The sequence below is a fragment of the Clytia hemisphaerica genome, unplaced genomic scaffold (genome assembly GCF_902728285.1).
Source record: "Clytia hemisphaerica strain Z4C2 unplaced genomic scaffold, Clytia hemisphaerica genome assembly, whole genome shotgun sequence".
In the NCBI taxonomy this organism is placed as follows: Eukaryota; Metazoa; Cnidaria; class Hydrozoa; order Leptothecata; family Clytiidae; genus Clytia; species Clytia hemisphaerica.
In genome coordinates this window covers 2,174,434-2,193,071 of record NW_027104390.1, presented here as the reverse complement: position 1 = coordinate 2,193,071, position 18,638 = coordinate 2,174,434, and the positions used below count along the sequence as shown (strand labels likewise).

The 18,638-nt window shown below is 35.3% G+C and overlaps 3 protein-coding genes across 3 annotated transcripts; all 3 read left to right on the top strand.

The window, feature by feature from the left end:
* Positions 1-7,554: 7,554 nt before the first annotated feature.
* LOC136819821 (protein C19orf12 homolog) lies at positions 7,555-7,980 on the top strand. The gene has a single exon (XM_067076062.1). The coding sequence runs from the start codon at positions 7,555-7,557 to the stop codon at positions 7,978-7,980; it is 426 nt and encodes a 141-aa protein (XP_066932163.1).
* Positions 7,981-8,443: 463 nt separating this feature from the next.
* On the top strand, positions 8,444-9,983 carry LOC136819761 (palmitoyltransferase ZDHHC12-B-like). The gene has a single exon (XM_067076005.1). It carries the CDS (start codon positions 8,496-8,498, stop codon positions 9,345-9,347), a length of 852 nt encoding a protein of 283 aa, XP_066932106.1. The 5' UTR covers positions 8,444-8,495; the 3' UTR covers positions 9,348-9,983.
* A 665-nt stretch (positions 9,984-10,648) lies between these two features.
* On the top strand, positions 10,649-13,850 carry LOC136819760 (uncharacterized). Its single transcript, XM_067076004.1, has 3 exons — positions 10,649-11,137; positions 11,813-11,917; positions 12,283-13,850. Exons 1-3 carry the CDS (start codon positions 10,717-10,719, stop codon positions 13,728-13,730), a joined length of 1,974 nt encoding a protein of 657 aa, XP_066932105.1. The 5' UTR covers positions 10,649-10,716; the 3' UTR covers positions 13,731-13,850.
* Positions 13,851-18,638: the final 4,788 nt, after the last annotated feature.

Sequence of the window (18,638 nt, the reverse complement as noted above, 5' to 3'; positions counted from 1 at the left end):
TATTATAGTTTATGTTAAATTCTCACAAGTTACCATTGGGATTACTCGAAATTCAATTTGCAAACCGTTATCCTCTATTTTTGACATGTTTTTTCATTGACAGTCCTTCCCATTGGAAATGTGCCTTGGTTTTGTCCCTTCCGTTACGCAAACATTAAATTGAACAGCATCTCAAGTCTTCGACTTAAAAACTTTTCCTTTTGGTTGACTACTACCCTCATTAGACTTCTTACTTGCAGGTACATTTAAACTTTATATTAACAATGTGGTGGGAGTTATCTCCTTGGAAAATTTGATGTTCCTTCCGTTATGGATGTCCCTTCCGTTACGCCTTTTTTAAAAGGGAGTGTTACAGGGACTTGGATGTTCATTATAGTGTTTCTTTCTTCAAAGCCAAGATATCTGAAGTTATTGCATTGTTGAAAGACCTATTGTAGACTGTTCTCACATTTGCTACACTAAATGACTTCTTTTTATCTCTTAACCCTTAGGCTCCATAGGACGCGTTTTTGCGTCCTGAAACAGCCAAAATACCAAGTCCTAAAGCTGGGGTCTCAGCTCCCTAGGACTTGATTTAAAGGGGAAACCCAATGCTTTTTGAAAGAGTATAGAATTACCTTTCCAATGGTTGGTACCAAAACGAGTGTCTGAATCAAAAGCTACAAGCTTTTACGCCATTTTGAAATTTCAAATCTCAAAAAAAAATTATTGAAATTTTTCAACATTTTCAAAACTACTGCGCGCTCAAAGGGTTAACCAAAAATTTTTGATTTTTTTTGAAGACTGCTCAAAATGCCTGAAAATGACAATTAGGAGTTATTCGAAGTTGTTTTGACCATAACAAATTTTACCAGGGGTCTCATTAACCCTTAGGCTCCATAGGACGCGTTTTCGCGTCTTCTTTTTTGAATGCTCAATATAAAATCTTAAAGAAAAACTGAAATGCAAGTCAAATTTTCGGTTTCAGGGGTCACCTACAGTGGGTCACTTAAATTTTAGGGATCATCTAAAACTTGGGATGAGGCTTGGATGGCCCAAAGCAGAGCTATTTTCAAATTTTGAAAAATTTGTCCCTTTCGTTACGCTTATTCTATACCTAATATTTACAATTTTTAGGAGTATTTGTAAGTTTATATAGTTAGTTCTGGTTAGTTCTATCATTTTAGGTTAAAAGATCATATTTGACTATTAAAATTCAAACTATCTTTTGAAACAAGTTTTTTCCTAGTAAAGATGTTAATTAAAAATTTGAAAGTTGTCCCTTCGGTTACGCAAATTAGGCTACCCCTCCAACCCGAAAATGTAAATTCATGAAAAACGATTAGGAATTGGTTAAAACACTGTGTACAAACATTTTAAGAGTAAGTTTAGTCTTATAAGTGTCTCTTTTTTGTAGAAATAACAAGTTTTTAGATATTTGTTGAAAATGAGAAAAAAATCAACCACAACAACTTTTAGGGTCCTACAGTTCTGCAAAAAGGTAATATAGTTAGAGGAGCACATAATTGATTATCATCATAGAGGTATATACACATCCAAATGAATAGGTTTTAAGCAATTTTGAGGATGAAATTTTTTTAGCGTAACGGAAGGGACAGGTGTACCAAAAAATGTGGCCTTTACCCACCTATACTTGCAATATATCTCTAATCTTAATTTTTTGAGAGCTTTCCAAAAATATACAACAGGTCTCCGTTTTCTCGAGCTAAAATTTTCATTAATTTTTAACCCTATGATTTTTGCCTGAGACCGTCATATTTGTCCGAAAATCACACCAAAGTGTCCGAAAAAAAATTGGAAACATTGTAATTTTGATTCCCCTACCCCTCAGCTTTCCAAAAATGTATAACAAGTGCTTCTAACAAAACATTCGAGCGATTCCAAAAAATCGAATGAAATTCCCCCTACTATTTTTAATGGCTGAATCTTCCATCTATCTCCTATCCGGATCGTTAAGTAATCCATCGATCACATATCGATCCGTCAACGAGCCGTTCCGATGATCGATCCTATCGAGCGCGGACGTATTCGTCTCATAACCCCCGAGCCAGGTGTGGTACTAATCGAACATTCGATTGTGATCAAAGTAATCAATAATGATCAATAATAATCGAAGGTGATCAGTAACCACCTAAATTTTTGAGGATTACGATTTTACCAGCTTTTTAACAATTTTTGCATCGCAAACCCAAATCTTTAAGCTCTTTTTACCTTTTAATTAAGGAAGATCGAAATTAGAGTTTTTCAGCGTTCTGAAAAAAAACCCATAGCAGAAATTTTTTCATCTTCACAGGATCGTTTCTCAACAACAAAATAATTTAGGCGTACAAACTTACGTGAGCAGAAACTTTTGTTTATTTACGCGGACGAAAAATCGCAAAATTCACAACATTTAATTTCGCGAATTTAACGGAAAAATATATTTCGCGAGCATAAACTTTCGCGAATCAGGACGTATTTAATTGAGAATTTTCACATGAAAAAATGACTTTAGAGAGACAAATCTCTCTTGGATTGGCTTGAAACTTTTGCTCTTTGATTTTCAATCTTTTAGCAGGCTAAAAAGTGCCATAAAAGTTACATTTTCTTCAAAGTTTGAAGTTTTACAGATTTTTTATTTTGTCAAGAATTTTTTGCGAGCATAAACTTTCGCGAATGACCCTTCCTAGAATTTTTAAAGGCATTTACTTTCGCGATGGAAAAAGGCCAAAATTTGTGAAAATGGCGAAAGTTTGTAAGCCTAAAGTATATACATCTTTTGGTTTTTGGGTTTGTTTCTGGCTTTTTTCCTTCAAAGAATATTGATCACTTTCCTTTTCCCCTTGAGCGCATGAGAAAACAATGATTAGCTCGCGTTCTTGCGTGGGCGAAAATAAAGATGAGTTTATAAAGTTTTAAATAAAGTTTCCGCCCTATTTTGCGCCCACAATAGAATGGTCCAAATATGGGGGTATTCCAAATGATAAACAATGTCGTTCTGTAAGTGTTTATTTTCTGAGAGATACAAATAGTGTATTGAATATTATTGACTTATTTATTTAAGTATTTTTGAGCGCAAATTTAAATGTATGGTTAAATAAAAAGCAAATGATAGCGGTTCTGTTTTTTCCTCAAACCCCGGGAAAAGTTTTTTGCTGACTTAACTATTTTTACAAATCTCGGAAAGAACTCTCATAGGAATTCTAATACCTAACCCGATTGGTTAATTTTGGAACGGCTTCAGGAAAGTCATAATGCCAGATAACGGCAGATAATTTTAAAAGTTTCTGTATAATTTATTGAAGTTGATAGCTTTTTGATTCTTTAAAGAAAAAAGATAACAGGTATAGCTTTTTCTAATCCTGGAATATCGAGGTTCCAGCTACACTGATTGAGTACTTTCCAGCCTTCGATTTTAGTAGCAGCGCGTCAAAATAATCTGAAACCAAGTTTATTCGGCCAATTATGAATTAAAACACGCAATTCACGTGCAAAAACTAATTTTGTTTTCTCTCACCAATCAAAATGCGCGATATGAGTTACTTGAGTAGTTAGGCAGAGTTCCTGTTGTTTGCGACTGCAATCAAAAAAATCATAACAACACTCATTTTCGCATTGGAAAAACTTTTTCAAACTTTCAGCAATGATTGACCAAACTGTTATAATGAAAATTTTCCAGTACATTTTTTATCTTCTTACCTTCTTCATCTTCATTGAAGCACTCGAGGTTAGTTACATAAGATATTCTCATATAATTATTGATATTCACTGAAACACTGTTCGTTGTGCGCTGAGGTGGAGTGCGCTGAGGTGGAGTGCATACAGTACAGTGCGTACTCGCCTTATTGGAAGACCATATTAGGCGTTTTGGCATTACCACCTTTAAAGGAGCAGACGCCTCTGTCTTTCCGCAACTCTTTCCATCATTTTAGATTCCCTTAACAATAGATCCAAAAGGGTGCTATAATCTTGGAAGATAATTTGTTTTGGTCTCCGGCTTTGGGAAGTAGCAATGTTTTTGGATGTTTTGATGGGAAATGGTAGGAAACTTAAGTTTACAAGTGTCATTTAGTTTTTGCTGGCTTATAGAATGGCAGGATCCAGGATGGTTTCCCTAACTGCCAGGGCGAAGGCACACAAACTGGCAGGAAAAATGGCTTGGAAATAAGGGAATCAATCTTTATGGAGGGGCTTCTTTTTGTTTCTTTGGTTTTAGTTCAGTTTTCCCTGCAGGTGACCTCATGTGCTCCATTGTGATGCCGCAAATTTCTTCTTCTTCATTTCGAGGATGGAAGTTGAGGGAAAGTTGAAAAGGGTACTGAGATTTAGCTCATGAAAGCCACCATCCATATTTACAAACTTTGAAACCCCAAAATTGTTATCAATTGCAATTGAAGTTAAACGGTAAATTTCTATGATCTTTGACTAATTTCTGTTGTTCAACACTGAAATTTTTTACAAAATATTGGGCTCAAAATCGCACAGTGAACATATTTCAAGTTACATCATTAACTTCTTATTGCTTGATCTAACAAAAAGAGAAGAAAGTCTTGATCAAGCACATCTAGAAGAGAAGAGATTAGAAAAGAAAGATGCATTATTGAAAAGGTCAGCCCACTTGTTCGCCGAAATGATGAATTTAACATAAAACACATATTATATTTAGCAAAAATTTACTAGATAGTGAAAATGTTTTAGATAATGTTGATAATGAAATAAAATTAGAAAAGATTATTCAAGAACAGTGCTACATTGCTATCAAGGGAATGGAATACTTGCTGGCGTTCGTATAATATCTTTTTCAATATTTTCTGTAACCAAAAGACTTTAACCTTTACTGGAACACACACGAATGTCTGGAACGAAGAAGACCAATTAGTGGCAAAACGATGGAGCATTGACTCACTAGCGTGGTAAGTTTACACACGCGTTATTTGTTAATCCCATCGGGCGAGCATTCTGTAATTCTCCAATCGACGTCCGGTCATTTTGAATGAAAACAAAAAGTTAAAAAGGGCGCGCTATCAGTGAAAGTTATCGTGACATGACAGAAAGTATGATTGATAAACTTGGTGGAGTTATCAAAACAAATTTGTTGTCAATGTTTGTTGTACCATTAACTTCAATTGCAATTGATAACAATTTTGGGGTTTCAAAGTTTGTAATAATGGATGGCGGCTTTCATGAGCTAAATCTCAGTACCCTTTTCAACTTTCCCTCAACTTGCCATCCTTGAAATGAAGAAGAAGAAATTTGGGGCATCACAATGGAGCACATGAGGTCACCTGCAGGGAAATTGCTCACTCGTAATTTGTTCATTACACTGGGCGATGAGTGGTTTGGGGGCAGTTGTTTTATAATTCTCCAATCCGGGGGCTCAGCAATAAAATTAAGAAGGACGCAATAACAGTGAGAATTCATTTGTCATGGTCTATGTTGCAGAAATGTTGGCTCATTTGTGTTGTTAAATGCTGAGATTACGACAAAAATACTACAGAACTATATTGTGTGACAAGAGAAGAAAAAACGAAATTTTCCAAATAATATTTTCTCCCCCTTTTGTTCACCCAGCTGGATTTCTGAAAAAGATTTTCCCCACATTTTTCCAATTTTCTGGAAAAAGATAATGTTAATCAATTTTGTTGATTAGAGACATCTGATTATTATTTATTGTAATCACACGTTCCAGGTGAAATGGTTGATGGTATAGTGGTCAAATTAAATTCAAAAGGACATTGTGCTACCTTAAATCAAAAGGGGCCCAAGTCCAGGGGGTACCAGTTCAAAAGGGGCTTAAGTCCATTTTTATGAAATTTGGGATCTTTAGGTTTTTCTCAATCTCTGGCTCGTTTTGCTCTCTTTTGATGTACATAACAAGTAGTTTTTAAAGTTAAAAAGGCTCAAAACTTCATACTGAAGCTCTGACAAAAGTGATGTTTAAATTCAAAAGAGGCCTAAGTCCATCATATTTTTACAATAGAAGGGTCTAAAGTCCATCGTCTTTTTACAACAAAAAGGCCTAAGTCCACCAAAATAAGTTTGTTAAGTTTTGAAGAGGCCTCAGTCCATGTAAGGAAGCAGAACTAAGGTTATATTATGATTGTTATATGTATGTTTATAGGATAATATATATTATATATAGTATATAGTAGGTCTACCATCTTGCCCTGACAGTAGAGATAATTGTTTGAACATGTGACTAGTCTAGACTTGGTTTGAGCCCACTTTTTAGGTGCGCCCATTGAAGCATGGTGCCCCCAAAGAGTTAGGTCCCCTTGAGAAATTGCTTTGGGTTAGGTACCCCCATTCAGCCGATAATTTTTTTAAATCGACACTTTTTCTTTTTTTGTATACCAGAATATTGTAATCAGTTATGAGTGTGAGTGTTAATTGGTTAAAAAGAGCCAAAACCACAACTAGCTACCATGTTTGCTTACTCTTATCCTGAGGTTTTAGCTTCTCTATGCTAGCAGGAGAAGTGCACTCGCATGAGAAAAGCTTTGTTTTTATGCTATAAAGATGGCGGCTATAAATAAAAACAAGCTCACATTTGAAAAATATAGCAAAAGATGACGTGATGGGAAAGAAAAGAAACAAGAGAATCGGATGGGGGGCTGAAACCATGCTAGATCTCTACTGATCTCTCTAGTTCACTTCTCCTTTGAGTTCCTTGCTGGGAGATTGGGCTGAGTGAGCTCTCCTACTTGTGCCATGTGGTTTTGAGAGTCCATTCTCTTCAGCAAGGACAGTTGAAGCCTGACCATCGACAAGACAACAATTAATCTTCATATTCATTTAACTATGAGATTGGCATAATAATCCAGATCAGCTAAGATAAAGTTTGGGATTATTTGGACACTATGTCTTGATTGTCAAAATATATATCTAATCTTTTTATAACATCATGTCTTCACCTATCGTTTGATCTCATCCAACCCACACTAGCGTTTTCCGCTTTCTCACATCCAATTGAATTGCAAATGGGCCTAAGTCCATGCATCCTAAAAAGTTTAATGAGTTTTTCTTTATTTTACTGAGATTGTCTTTTCTCTTTATCTTGAGTGTAAATCTAAGTGTAAGTGGCTTTATTTTGGAATGTCATATGTGCTGATATGTGCTGGTTTTGAACTCTCACACGTTTTTCAAAATTCATGTTTACAAACTCAGTAAAGACATGCTCGCCCTTGCAAAAAAGACCTAAGTCCACTCTGCTAAGTTCCACCTGTTACGTACAAAAATATCTACTTTCCAAACGAATGCCTTTTCATTGGAAAAACAACTTATAGCTAATGGCTTTCAGAAAACAGTTAATTCAAAGCTTTAACATCAAAAATGGTTTCAGAATCAAGGAAAAACTTTAATTGCAATTTTCTCAAAATGACCAAAATGGACTTAGGCCCCTTTTGAATTAGGGTAGCTATGGTTTCTTTTTATCAACAGTCTTGTATCTTATTTTCAAATAAAGTAGCTACATTTGCAGGTAGCTATATATAGTAGTAAGTTTTGGTAATACCTTTATCTTGGTGGAATCAAATATTTTATGATTGTGATATTTTAGATTTATTTTCAAAAAAAATGCCACTATCCAGTGAAGATTGGGTTAAAGCACTTTCCCATATTTCTGAAGCAGAACAGTTGAAGGTAACAGTTAAAGGTAGTTTCTTTGGAAGTGTTTTTGTTGGTGGCTTTTGTATGGTATTAAGCTTACTACTTGGACCTGAAGTTGGACTTTTAATTGGTGGAATAGTAGGGGGATGTATCTCTTTCTTTAAATTTCGTGGAACTTACAAACCTGTTTCGTCTGTACTGAAAGAATTAACACCAGAGCAGAGAGAAGCTCTATTCAAAGATTTACAAGAAATACGATCAAAAGTCACTGCAGTGGATTACATTGAACTGATTATGTTACTGCAAGGTGGAGGAGGACTTGTCCTCAAGAAACAAGTTTTGGATGTCGTTGTTGGATACTTGAAACAAAAACTGAAATTGACAATTACTTAATAATAGTGTACGTAAATAGACTCAATGCTTGAATATTCTGGTAGACCTTTCAAATGTCATATTTTGTATTCACTCTCAAAACTCCAATGCTAGTCTTTATTAAAGAATGATTGAAAACGCCTTTACTTTTACTTTATTAAGATCATCTCAAATTTCAATGCACATTGAAATTACTGTGATGCCCAAAAAAAGAAATAATTTTATTTTTAATTATAATTAATATTGATATAAACATGTAACGGATGCATTTAATTTTTTTTCACTGTAATTCATGTTATAATTTATATATAATTTATGATAAATAGAATAGTTTTTTAAATGTTTCATGTTCAAAGAAAATCTCTTTCTTTGTACCAGACTTTTAATCTTAGATTTAAATCAATCCCCATTATCAAATTTCGGTTATCTTAATTGTTTAGCTGGTATTCTTACTTTTTATGCTTAAAATCTTATTTTTATTTTTTAGAAGAATGCATAACAGCTAGTAAAACTGAAGTAAAAAACCATCAGCCAAAATGGTCAACAAAGTCCGTGATCGTTGGATGGCACGGTCGTCACATATTTTATTAACCTCTATAGTAATGTTGATTGTTTTTATGAAAGACACACAACTCAAAGAGAATCTTTATAATGGAAATTTATACCAAGTTGCTGCTTATTTGACATTAGGAATTGTTTCTACAGTCCTGTATTTCATCACAAGTTTCATGGACCCTGGATATGTAAGGTATAATACAGTAGATGTAGAAACAGGTGTTGTATTTAATACTAAAGATGACCAAGCCGAGATTCTGACTACCAATGAACAGTTAGATTCGTCAGAGACATCCTGCATGTTAACTACCACAAGTGATGCACGGAGTATCAGGTTGCGGCGGTGTGGGTTTTGTGAGTTGATGCAACCGCTGCGCGCAAAACATTGTAATGAGTGTCAACATTGCATCAGACGTTATGATCACCATTGTCCTTGGATTGGAAATTGTGTCGGTGAACGAAATCATAAATTCTTTTTATCATTTTTATTCTCAGAGACATTACTTGTAACATGGACGAGTTATGTTACAATTAAAGCTTTCCACCATGAGCCAGCATGGAAATTATGGTTTGAGAAGAATTGGATGTTCCTATTTTTAACTTTTTTCCTAATCTGCAGTTTACTGGTTGTGGGATTACTATGGATTTGTCATTCATACATGATGTTTACAGCTCAAACCACTTGGGAATTCATGTCTCGACCTAGGATTTCGTATTTGAAGAAGTTCCCTGAAAATTATAATCCTTTTCATCAAGGTTACTTTTGGAATATGTTAAGTTTTCTATGTTATTTCAGAATCACTAATTGGGATGATGTATACCATGCTACTTAAAGCATTTAACTCTCCAGGGAAACTGAAGGATGATTCAAATTTTGGATGTTGTCATGATCCTATACTAGCTGCAAGAAAAAAGAAATGATTTGATTCTTTAAAAGTTGAATGGTGTCAAATGTTTATTCATTAAGATACTAACAGATAACAGTACTGCAATGCAATTCAATCGGATGGTAAGCAGGAACCCAACCTGTTTTTGGCTCTAATGGTTGATATAACAACTCTTTTTTAACACTCAAATAATGATATTGGGCAATACTTTGCTTTGGATTGAACGGATTTTATGGCTAGAGATGTTCAGATATCAATGAAATAAACGAGAGCTTCTAAGACGTCAAAATGATGACTTTGTACCATATGTGAATTACCTTTGTATGTGGATCTGAGTGAATTAATTTTTGCAAGCACAGAGAATGAAAATTTTTACCAGGGTAAAATTTCGCGAAACAGCCTTCTTTTGACCTAATTAATTTCATTTTCCTTGGGGTTTAAGGCCAAAAATCACGATTTTAGATTTTACGCAAGGATTGTATTTCTCGTATTTTGCGAATCAAAAGATTTTTAAAATTTTTGTGTGCATTAGTTTATTTGGGAAAACTCACGAAACTTGTGAAATATAATCCTCAGGTAATATACTCCCACTTATGTAGAAGAAAGAATTGCCAGTTTGCCATAGTTTGTCGATGTTATGCTTATATTCCGTTGATGATTTCTGATGTACTATGGTGTTTCTTACATTCGGAAGCCCCTTGGAAAGAAATAGAAGGTTGATTATAAAAAAACGTTATTGCATTTTTGATATTTTTTAAAAATGATTTACTCAGAGTGTGTAACTATGTTTTTAGCTGAAATTTTCTGTTTTCTCAGAAACAATTTTCAAGCTTCTCGTGGACCTTCATACAGAGTTTTATTCTGTCTAAATGTTTTCACATAATTTGTTTTGTTTAATTTTGAAATTTGTAACATTACAGTTTTATTTAAAAAAAGTTTTGTTATCTGAAAGAAATTTACAATTTTTGTTTCATATTTTCAATTTGGATAAAGCCCGGGGAGAGGGTACTCAAGGTAAATGACCTAGCATACGTGCAAACCGATTTTGACGATGTTTTTCGAACCACTAAAAAAGAGTTTTTATATGACCAGGTCTCGCACAGCGTTGTTTCAACGTCGAGCATTCTTTACGTCTACTATAACATTAGATGGACATTGAAACAATGTCATGTTCCAACCCGGCAATCATCACCTTTTTCGAATTCTTAAAATGTAATGATATTCGCGTTTGTCTCCTTTTATTTCAGTTTGATAAAAAATGAATAAAATAAATAATGAACTAAGAACACGATGAATTGATCAAACGTAACCAACCATGACAACCGATTGTTTGGCTAGCAACAGAATGGTAGTCATTGAAGATGATGACCACAACAGTAAGCCGAGGCAACCCATCAATATCGACGTCAGTCTAGCAGTTGAAAAAGAAATGACCATAGCTTTAACTGGTAAACCACCTCACACTAACAAAATCATTCAGAGGGTTAGTGATCAATTAACCTTGATATCCACTGGTGACGATGACAAATTCAAGACTGTAGTGCATCACCATTGTGATGAATGTCAAAAGGTTTTCGTAACTTCAACTCAATTTAAACGGCATTCGTTTGAAGTGCATCAAATCACTCACCCTTTTAAATGCACTGTTTGTGAGAAATGTTTCACCACTGATGCTATTCTCAACACACATTTGCGTACACATAAAGATGAAAAAGCATATCTCTGTAGAGAATGTGGTAAGCTATTACTTACAGTCGCTTCCAAAAAAGCAAAAAAGTCGAATCTGAAAATTTTCGTCTGAGAAATGGGATGATTTCTAAAGGTTTTAAGAAAAATCTCCAAATAATTTGATTGATTCTCCTCTTGTGTTTCAAGGGCACTTGTACTGTTTAAAGATTTTGGGTCCATACTTGAACTCATTTTGTCGATATACTTCCCTTAAAAATGTCACTCTTTGATTAATTTATTTTATCTTGCTGAAAGAGATTTTGGCAGACGCCATTACGAATTTTGGAAAATTGGAAAATAATATTTTGCTTTGAGACCTCAGTTTGATGGTTTAAGAGTTATGGACTTCAGATACCCAAAATTGGCTTCTTTAGGGCTCAAACATGTATAATACCTAACCGAATGGGATTTATTTATTTCTGCCCAACATTTAGTACAAAAAGTAACACTGTGAATTGCAATAATTTCGACATGTTATTACAGGCCTAAACAAGATCAAATAGCTATTTTTGTGAGATGCAGTATGATCAACTTTTGGACTTCTGACCCTTAAAAATTGTGCAGAATGCCTCACAATAGGTTAAATTTTCCTGAATTCATCCCAAAAATTCGTGTTTATGTCCTACCCTAATAAAGGATACTTACAACCCTTCAATATATTCCCCGTATCTCTTCTTTTTTAGGGCGTTCGTTCACACATATCAGTACATGGAGGCAACATTTGATGCGTCATTCAGGAGCTACTCCGCACATCTGTGATGAATGTGGCAAAGCTTTTGCAACTAAAGGTTGGCCCTTTTTTTGTAACCATCTTATTTAGGCCGAATCTTTTGACAAATAAATCACTATCTAGACAGTGCATTCATCAGCCTTGGCGCCAAAGGATTTTAAAAAGGGTTTGGATTCGAATTTAACGGGGTCGAGTGACTTCGCAAATAACTTTATTTGATCTTAAATGTTTGAAGCCGGCGCATCGATTTTCTCACGGACAAATAATTTTGACGTCAACTTCACCCGGTAAACTCTTAATTAGCAGTCTCCTCGCACTAGGTTTGATTAGTATTATCAATAAAGTTTGTTTTGAAAATTAAGTTTGGACTAGAATTTAAAAGTTGTTAAACATGCAAATTGATTTTAATTTGGTTATACCTAGGTGACTTGGCTACGCATTCAAAGATTCATTTACCAGACAAGGCTTTTCGGTGCGAGGAATGTGGTAAAACGTTTCCACGGAAATCCAACTATACACGTCATATGCGAAAGCACACTGGTGAGAAACCGTTCAAGTGTCAATACTGTCAGAAAGCTTTTTCGCGCATGGAAAACTGTAAAGAACACGAGAATTTACATCGGAAAGAAAAACCATTTATTTGTGATCTTTGTGGTGACTCGTTCAGTAACTCTGGTAATTTCAGTAAACACAAGCGCCAACATTTTGAAGACAATTCTAAATCTACTTTAAATAAGAAGTTGAATGCTCTCAAGGAACACGACGATGACGATATTCATCTCCAGATAGACACCGGGATATCTGAACCACCACCGCCACCTACAAAAGAAGTCAAAAAGAAGAACCAGAAAAAGCCAAGGAAACCCAAGAAAAAGACAATTAACACACCTGTTGCTAAACAGCATAATCAGCCAAATCAACCGAAAATACCTGATATTTCTTCATCAGTAACTATGCAACCACAACAATTAACACAGCAACCGGTAACCGTGAATATTTTACGCCAACCCATCATTCTTGCCAAGCCAATGCCGATAGGTTTAGATAATGCTGTTACACCCTTAACCACCGAGCCTTCTAATGTTGTTGACAAAACGAACTCTCCATCACCAGAAGCATTATCACAACAGCAGACAACTGGTTTTATAAAACTGTCAGGTGATCATTTCCTCAACCTCAATCAACAACAATTGAAGATATACCAAGATAACCACCAGCAGCTCTTGCAACAACCACAACAACCGCTACTGGAAGATTCAGAGCAGTTAAAACTACCTATTTATCAATTCCCGCCATCATACGCCACCGCCTCTTCTTTGAATCTCCAACCACAACAGCAAATGACAAGACCAAATGCGTTATTAACAGACTTTACATTCACAACACCAATGAATCAATATGAAATGAACGGTAATCAAACTTTCATGTTGTTAGACCATTATCAACGTGATTCGACTTTCTCTTTCAATTCTGATGGTAGTCTGATAGTACAGAACACGAACTTTCAACAACCATCAACTTTAACAGGCACTGATAACTTTATATACGATCCGAGTCTTATGATTGATTCTAGTTTAGTTGCTGATCCAAGTTGCTCTACACAATCTGTCGGTGGATCAGCGAATGATTTATGTAATCCCGATTTTAATATCAGGGACACTCCTGTTTCCCCGATTTTCTCATCAGATTATGATAGAGCTGTTGACGGAAAGGAGCCGTTAGATACGAATAAGTTTTTGAACGAACAATATTTGATTAAGAAAAATCCGGTAGCCGAATGTGTAGAAGAGACGGGGGTAATGGGAGAGCTTAATAATGATGCAAACATGAACACTACTACCACTTCTTTGGATAATGTTCAGTTTTCTTAATATTTTATTTGTTTCTCTCCATGAGAATTTATTTTTTACCTTGTTCAAGTCGATAAAAAGAAGGAATACAAACACTTTTACGTGTCCTAGAGTAAAGTTGTCTTCAAATATGATCTTTTTCAAAACATGCAAAAAAGTCTTTGTAATATAGACCCTTATTTATAATCAAAGAACATTCTTAGTTCACTACTGAAAAAGAAACAACTATAGTGGTTTTGCGTTTTATTCCCTCGTGTTTATTTTTCCAAATTTATTTAAAACTGTAAATAAATTAATTTTTGTAATTTTTTTTGTAAACCAATATTTATACTGTACTGTTTATGGAACATACGGAAAATATAAATCATTTTTGGTCTTTATTTTGACCCAGGCTCTATATACACAACCAACAGATCTTACACAACAAACATGTCTTATTTGCAAAAAATGCGATATGTAGGTCCGATTTCATTCTTGTTTTAAAGGCTGAAAGTATGTACATTGGGCTCTTCCAGAAAATAATTGAATATTGGGGTATAGAGGATATAACAATTTTTGGAAATTTACCCCCGGAGCCGGACATTGTAACCCCCGGCAGTTGACCCCCCTGGAATTCAAAATTGCCCTCAAACGGAGCAAAGTTACCCAAAGATAGAGCAAGTTTACCCCCCGAACAAGGCAGATTTTGTAGATTTTTCACTACCCTCCCGGACACTATATCCACCCCCTCGCTCGCTCCATATACGGACATTTTCTGGAAGAGCCCATTTTAATAATAAAACCAACCTGTTGATTCCAGGGCTAACATCTTTGACGTTTTTATTGGATGTCATTTTGATGTTTTTGAGGCATGACCATCTTTTTGTATATGCGCATTATTGTACCTGAATGAAATATAAACCCCTAAAGTCTCAGGCTAGTTTATGTTTATCTAGCACCCAGAATATGCAGAAATTTTCATTAGACACGGTAAGTTTTAAGGTCAAGAAAATTTTCAACATCTGGAAGGTTTAGATTACGGAATTTTGCAAGACCAACTCTCTGAGAGTTTTGCTGTGGGGATCCCAGCCCTCGTTTTCGAGGAGTTTGGCTAGGGCCACAAATCCGTTAGTTGGATAGTTAAACGTGGTAAAAAATGCGAAAAAATACAGGTTACGGCAGAATCGTTTTGAACATAACACTCTGTAAACTAATACCTCTCCCCCGAGCTGCTAACCTCCTTATCTGATATTCCGATGGCGTATTGGCGGCCGCCCAGCAAGCCAAAGCTCTAAAAGGAGTGGACCAATTATATCCAACCTTCTTCAGAGCAAAGTGTTAAAGCAAAGCGTGTCGTAGCATATTTTCCACATCTGGTACTGGTACAACCTCCGTTTTCAAATTTATCCCGCCTCTTAGACCATAGACTATTCCTTTTTAGTGACTTTGTGTAAATTAAATAATAGGGTCCCTGCAAAACATAAAAAACCTCTTGTATAGCAGATAAAAATTGCATGTTCGACTCCTCCGGCTACTAATGCACTACTAATGCACTTAGAGCGCGTCGTAGAGGTGTTTTATGTTAATGAGGGTGGTTGTGGGCGGAACGATCTCTTAGTATTACGATTTCCCGGTTTATCCCGTTTTTATTTGGCGGGAAGCTGGACAAGAAAAGCGCGCGAAATAAATTTGAAAGACGTGCTTTTACTAAACTAAACTCCCATCAACGATCAAGATCAGGCAAGCGGAAGCCCAATCATCAGTTTTCACCACAACAAAAAGAGAAATTGATCGTTACTAGCAAGAGGATATATTGATTCTTCCTGGTAAGATAACCAATATTCTATTTCGATAAGCTGAGTAGGACTTTTTTCTTGATTGATTTCAAATTACTGGCTCCACACCAGTCTGGAAAAGAAGGAAATGTTACGCCGGAGCTGCGCCAACTTAACTGGGAAAAATTGAAGGCAGCAGATCTAAAACCTCAAATCTACGCCGGAGATATCCGGCGCACAAGCCGCAATTTCCAGACTGGGCTCCACAGCTTCCCAGATTTATAACTTCTTTTGATCGATGTGTGATAGTTTGATTAGATTTCCAGGGAACCTCAATTGACCAGGCCTTCTTGGCCATCGAACTCATGGAACCAGTTCGAAAGCAATCAAATGATTAAAATTTGATAGTCAAACACAAGCGGACAAATTCTAGGTAATATTTTTTCGATTGGTTTGATCTAGATTTTGCATTCAATTTGGTTTGATTGAGATTCAATCATGCTTAATTGAGATTGCGGTTGGCGTAAGGGCCAATAAGGAAACTGAAGTCATGGTCTTTTACAGTTTGGGAGTGGCAATTAGAAAGTTTTTTTGGAGTATTTAAAATATTGGCAGTTTAGTGTCGGTAACAATTGGACATTAATTGAGTGATCAAACATATCAAATGCAATCAAATACAATCAAACGCAATCGAATACTCCTCTTGACGAGCGCGACAGTCTATTGCACCACACTCAATGGATGCAATAAAACAGGCAGGAGGTTAGATACCGGGGGGCACTCAAGGTAAATGACCTACCAGACGTTCGGCCCTTAAAGGTAGGTTTTTCATAGTTCAGCTAGTGCACTGTAAGGGTAGGAAATTACAAAACTGCACTGAACTGCTCTGTAAGGGTAGGGAATTGTGATAAAAGGCCAATTTTTTGGTAAAATTGGCACAAAATTGGTCAATTTTGGGGGAAAAATTACACATTTCTTGGAAAATTGCAAAAATTTTCGCCCTTACGGGCGGAAATTTTGAAAAAGTGCACTGTAAGGGTATCATTTTTCATGGAAGTTCATTGCACTGAAAGGGTCTGGTTTTAGAAGCCAAATTTTGGGCCAAACATATGGTCGTTTTCAATTCGAGTGCCCCCCCCGTGGTTAGATATAACCTACAAATAAATTTTGCTCAAATTGGCACACTAACATTCTCCTGAATTAGCATAGATACACTACAAATCTTACTGCGTGACATCCTTTAAAGTATTAGCTTGAGTATTAGGCTTTTATTACTGTAATGCAGATTAGATAGTTTCCGGCCCTAAAGGGTGGAGTAATTTTGATATGCGAAACTGATTCAATACGTTGTCGCGCTCTCTCAAACAGCTATCTAAATTAAACTATTAATTTTAATCAATTATCTATTTTTTTGATTGGTTACTTCTTGGTTGATTTACCCTCCCAGCCAGAATCTACCTTATTACACTTTTACAACTTACTGTGAGTGAAAAGAGTGCAACAATTTATTAGCGCAAAAAGCAGGGTTTTTAAAAAAAGAATACAAGGGCTCAAATAGATGGTAATAACATATGTGATAAAATATGTGATCAATAATAAGACTATTTTGGTGGTTTGAGATGAAGTTAGGACAAGATTTTTAGAAGATAATAATTTTTCTTGCAATAAGGCAAAAACTTTGGACCTGATCTGCTATTTTTTGCAAATATGATGTGACGTGATGATGAGGGACCTCGTTATTATACTTTATGGGGAAGATAAAGTTATTGGGCTCTTCCAGAAAAAATTCGTTCATGGGGGGTGGAGGATATATTATTTTTTTCATGATTTACCCCTGGACATTTTGATTTTTGACCCCGGGCACGGGTTATACCCCTGGACAAATCAAATCAACCCCGTGGACACAAAAATTACCCCTCGACATTGCAATTGTTTGGCATTTTTTCAATACCCCTGGATAATTCATCCTCCACCCCCCATGAACGGACTTTTTCTGGAAGAGCCCATTCTTAATAAGCCAGTGTGGCTGATAATGGACAGTTTAACAGAATCGGCTATCTTCTGAAATCCTCTTTTAAGGTGTAAGAGATTATTATTTTTTAGGTTGTTTCATTTTGAAATAAATTAATTTTGATAGTATAAAGCCTCATACTTTTTAATTGCTCATGTAGTAAACTCTATGATGACTCCTTTTTCTAGATCAAGTAGTTCAAGCTTCATTTAGAGGAATTGAAAAACGAAACCTTTTTTATCAGGCTAAATACAAGTGCAACATAGCTAGAGGAAAATTAACATTTGACATTTTTTTCATCATATCATTATTGCTAAACAAAATGTTAAGCAACAAAATATAAATAATGAACAAGATTAAAACACCAAGCAAAACCAAAAAAAAATATTTGGGGTAAAAATCTTATGATGAGTTTTCTTTCCAGTTACGTGCATAAAAAAACAAAGATGATAATCAGAGGAGATTAATAGGGATGATCATGAAGCTTAACTGACTTAAGCTTCGTCCTAAATTCCCTTGATATTATTTTAGGTGTTTCTTTTTTATCTGTATAACTTAACATATTTTGAAAAGAAAAAGGGAAGAGAGAGAGATAGAGGGGTACAGTATCTAGATGGAAAAAGAGAAAATCCTTTTAGAATAAATTTCAACCTGTTTCGACAGGGAAAAGGGAGTGCAATTAAGATAGGCCATGGGTTCGTCTGCTAAAATATTTGGTTTCTCTTATCCCTACCATGAGAGTCACTCCTGTTTATTTATGATTCTCTTTAAGGTTTTCTTTGGTCAAGGTTGGTCTTACAGCGTATATTTTCCTAACTAAACTGTGGACCATTGGAAATATTATTAAACATTTAAAAGTCTTACAGTGTTTTTATAAAAGCTCCCCATGTAATTCAATTAGCATTGATAACAATGTCTTGATTCACATTGACCCATAGCAATACTCAATATAAAAAAAAATCTTTTTTACTAATAACGATTTTATTTTTTGTAATCACCACAAAACAAACAAATTTAGTGTCCTCCTTATTAAAAATATTAAAGATAACATTTCCATATTGAAAGTAGATCCCAAAGAAGGCATAATCATTATTATCATTCTCTTATGTAATCAAACTTTCTTGGGAAATGAATTACGAAATTGAAATTTCGGCATATCAATCA

Coding starts and splice junctions, on each gene's coding strand:
- LOC136819821 (XM_067076062.1), top strand. CDS start 7,555: ATGCCACTATCCAGTGAAGATTGGGTTAAAGCACTTTCCCATATTTCT.
- LOC136819761 (XM_067076005.1), top strand. CDS start 8,496: ATGGTCAACAAAGTCCGTGATCGTTGGATGGCACGGTCGTCACATATT.
- LOC136819760 (XM_067076004.1), top strand. CDS start 10,717: ATGACAACCGATTGTTTGGCTAGCAACAGAATGGTAGTCATTGAAGAT. Junction 11,138..11,812: donor ATATCTCTGTAGAGAATGTG/GTAAGCTATTAC, acceptor CTTCTTTTTTAG/GGCGTTCGTTCACACATATC. Junction 11,918..12,282: donor CAAAGCTTTTGCAACTAAAG/GTTGGCCCTTTT, acceptor GGTTATACCTAG/GTGACTTGGCTACGCATTCA.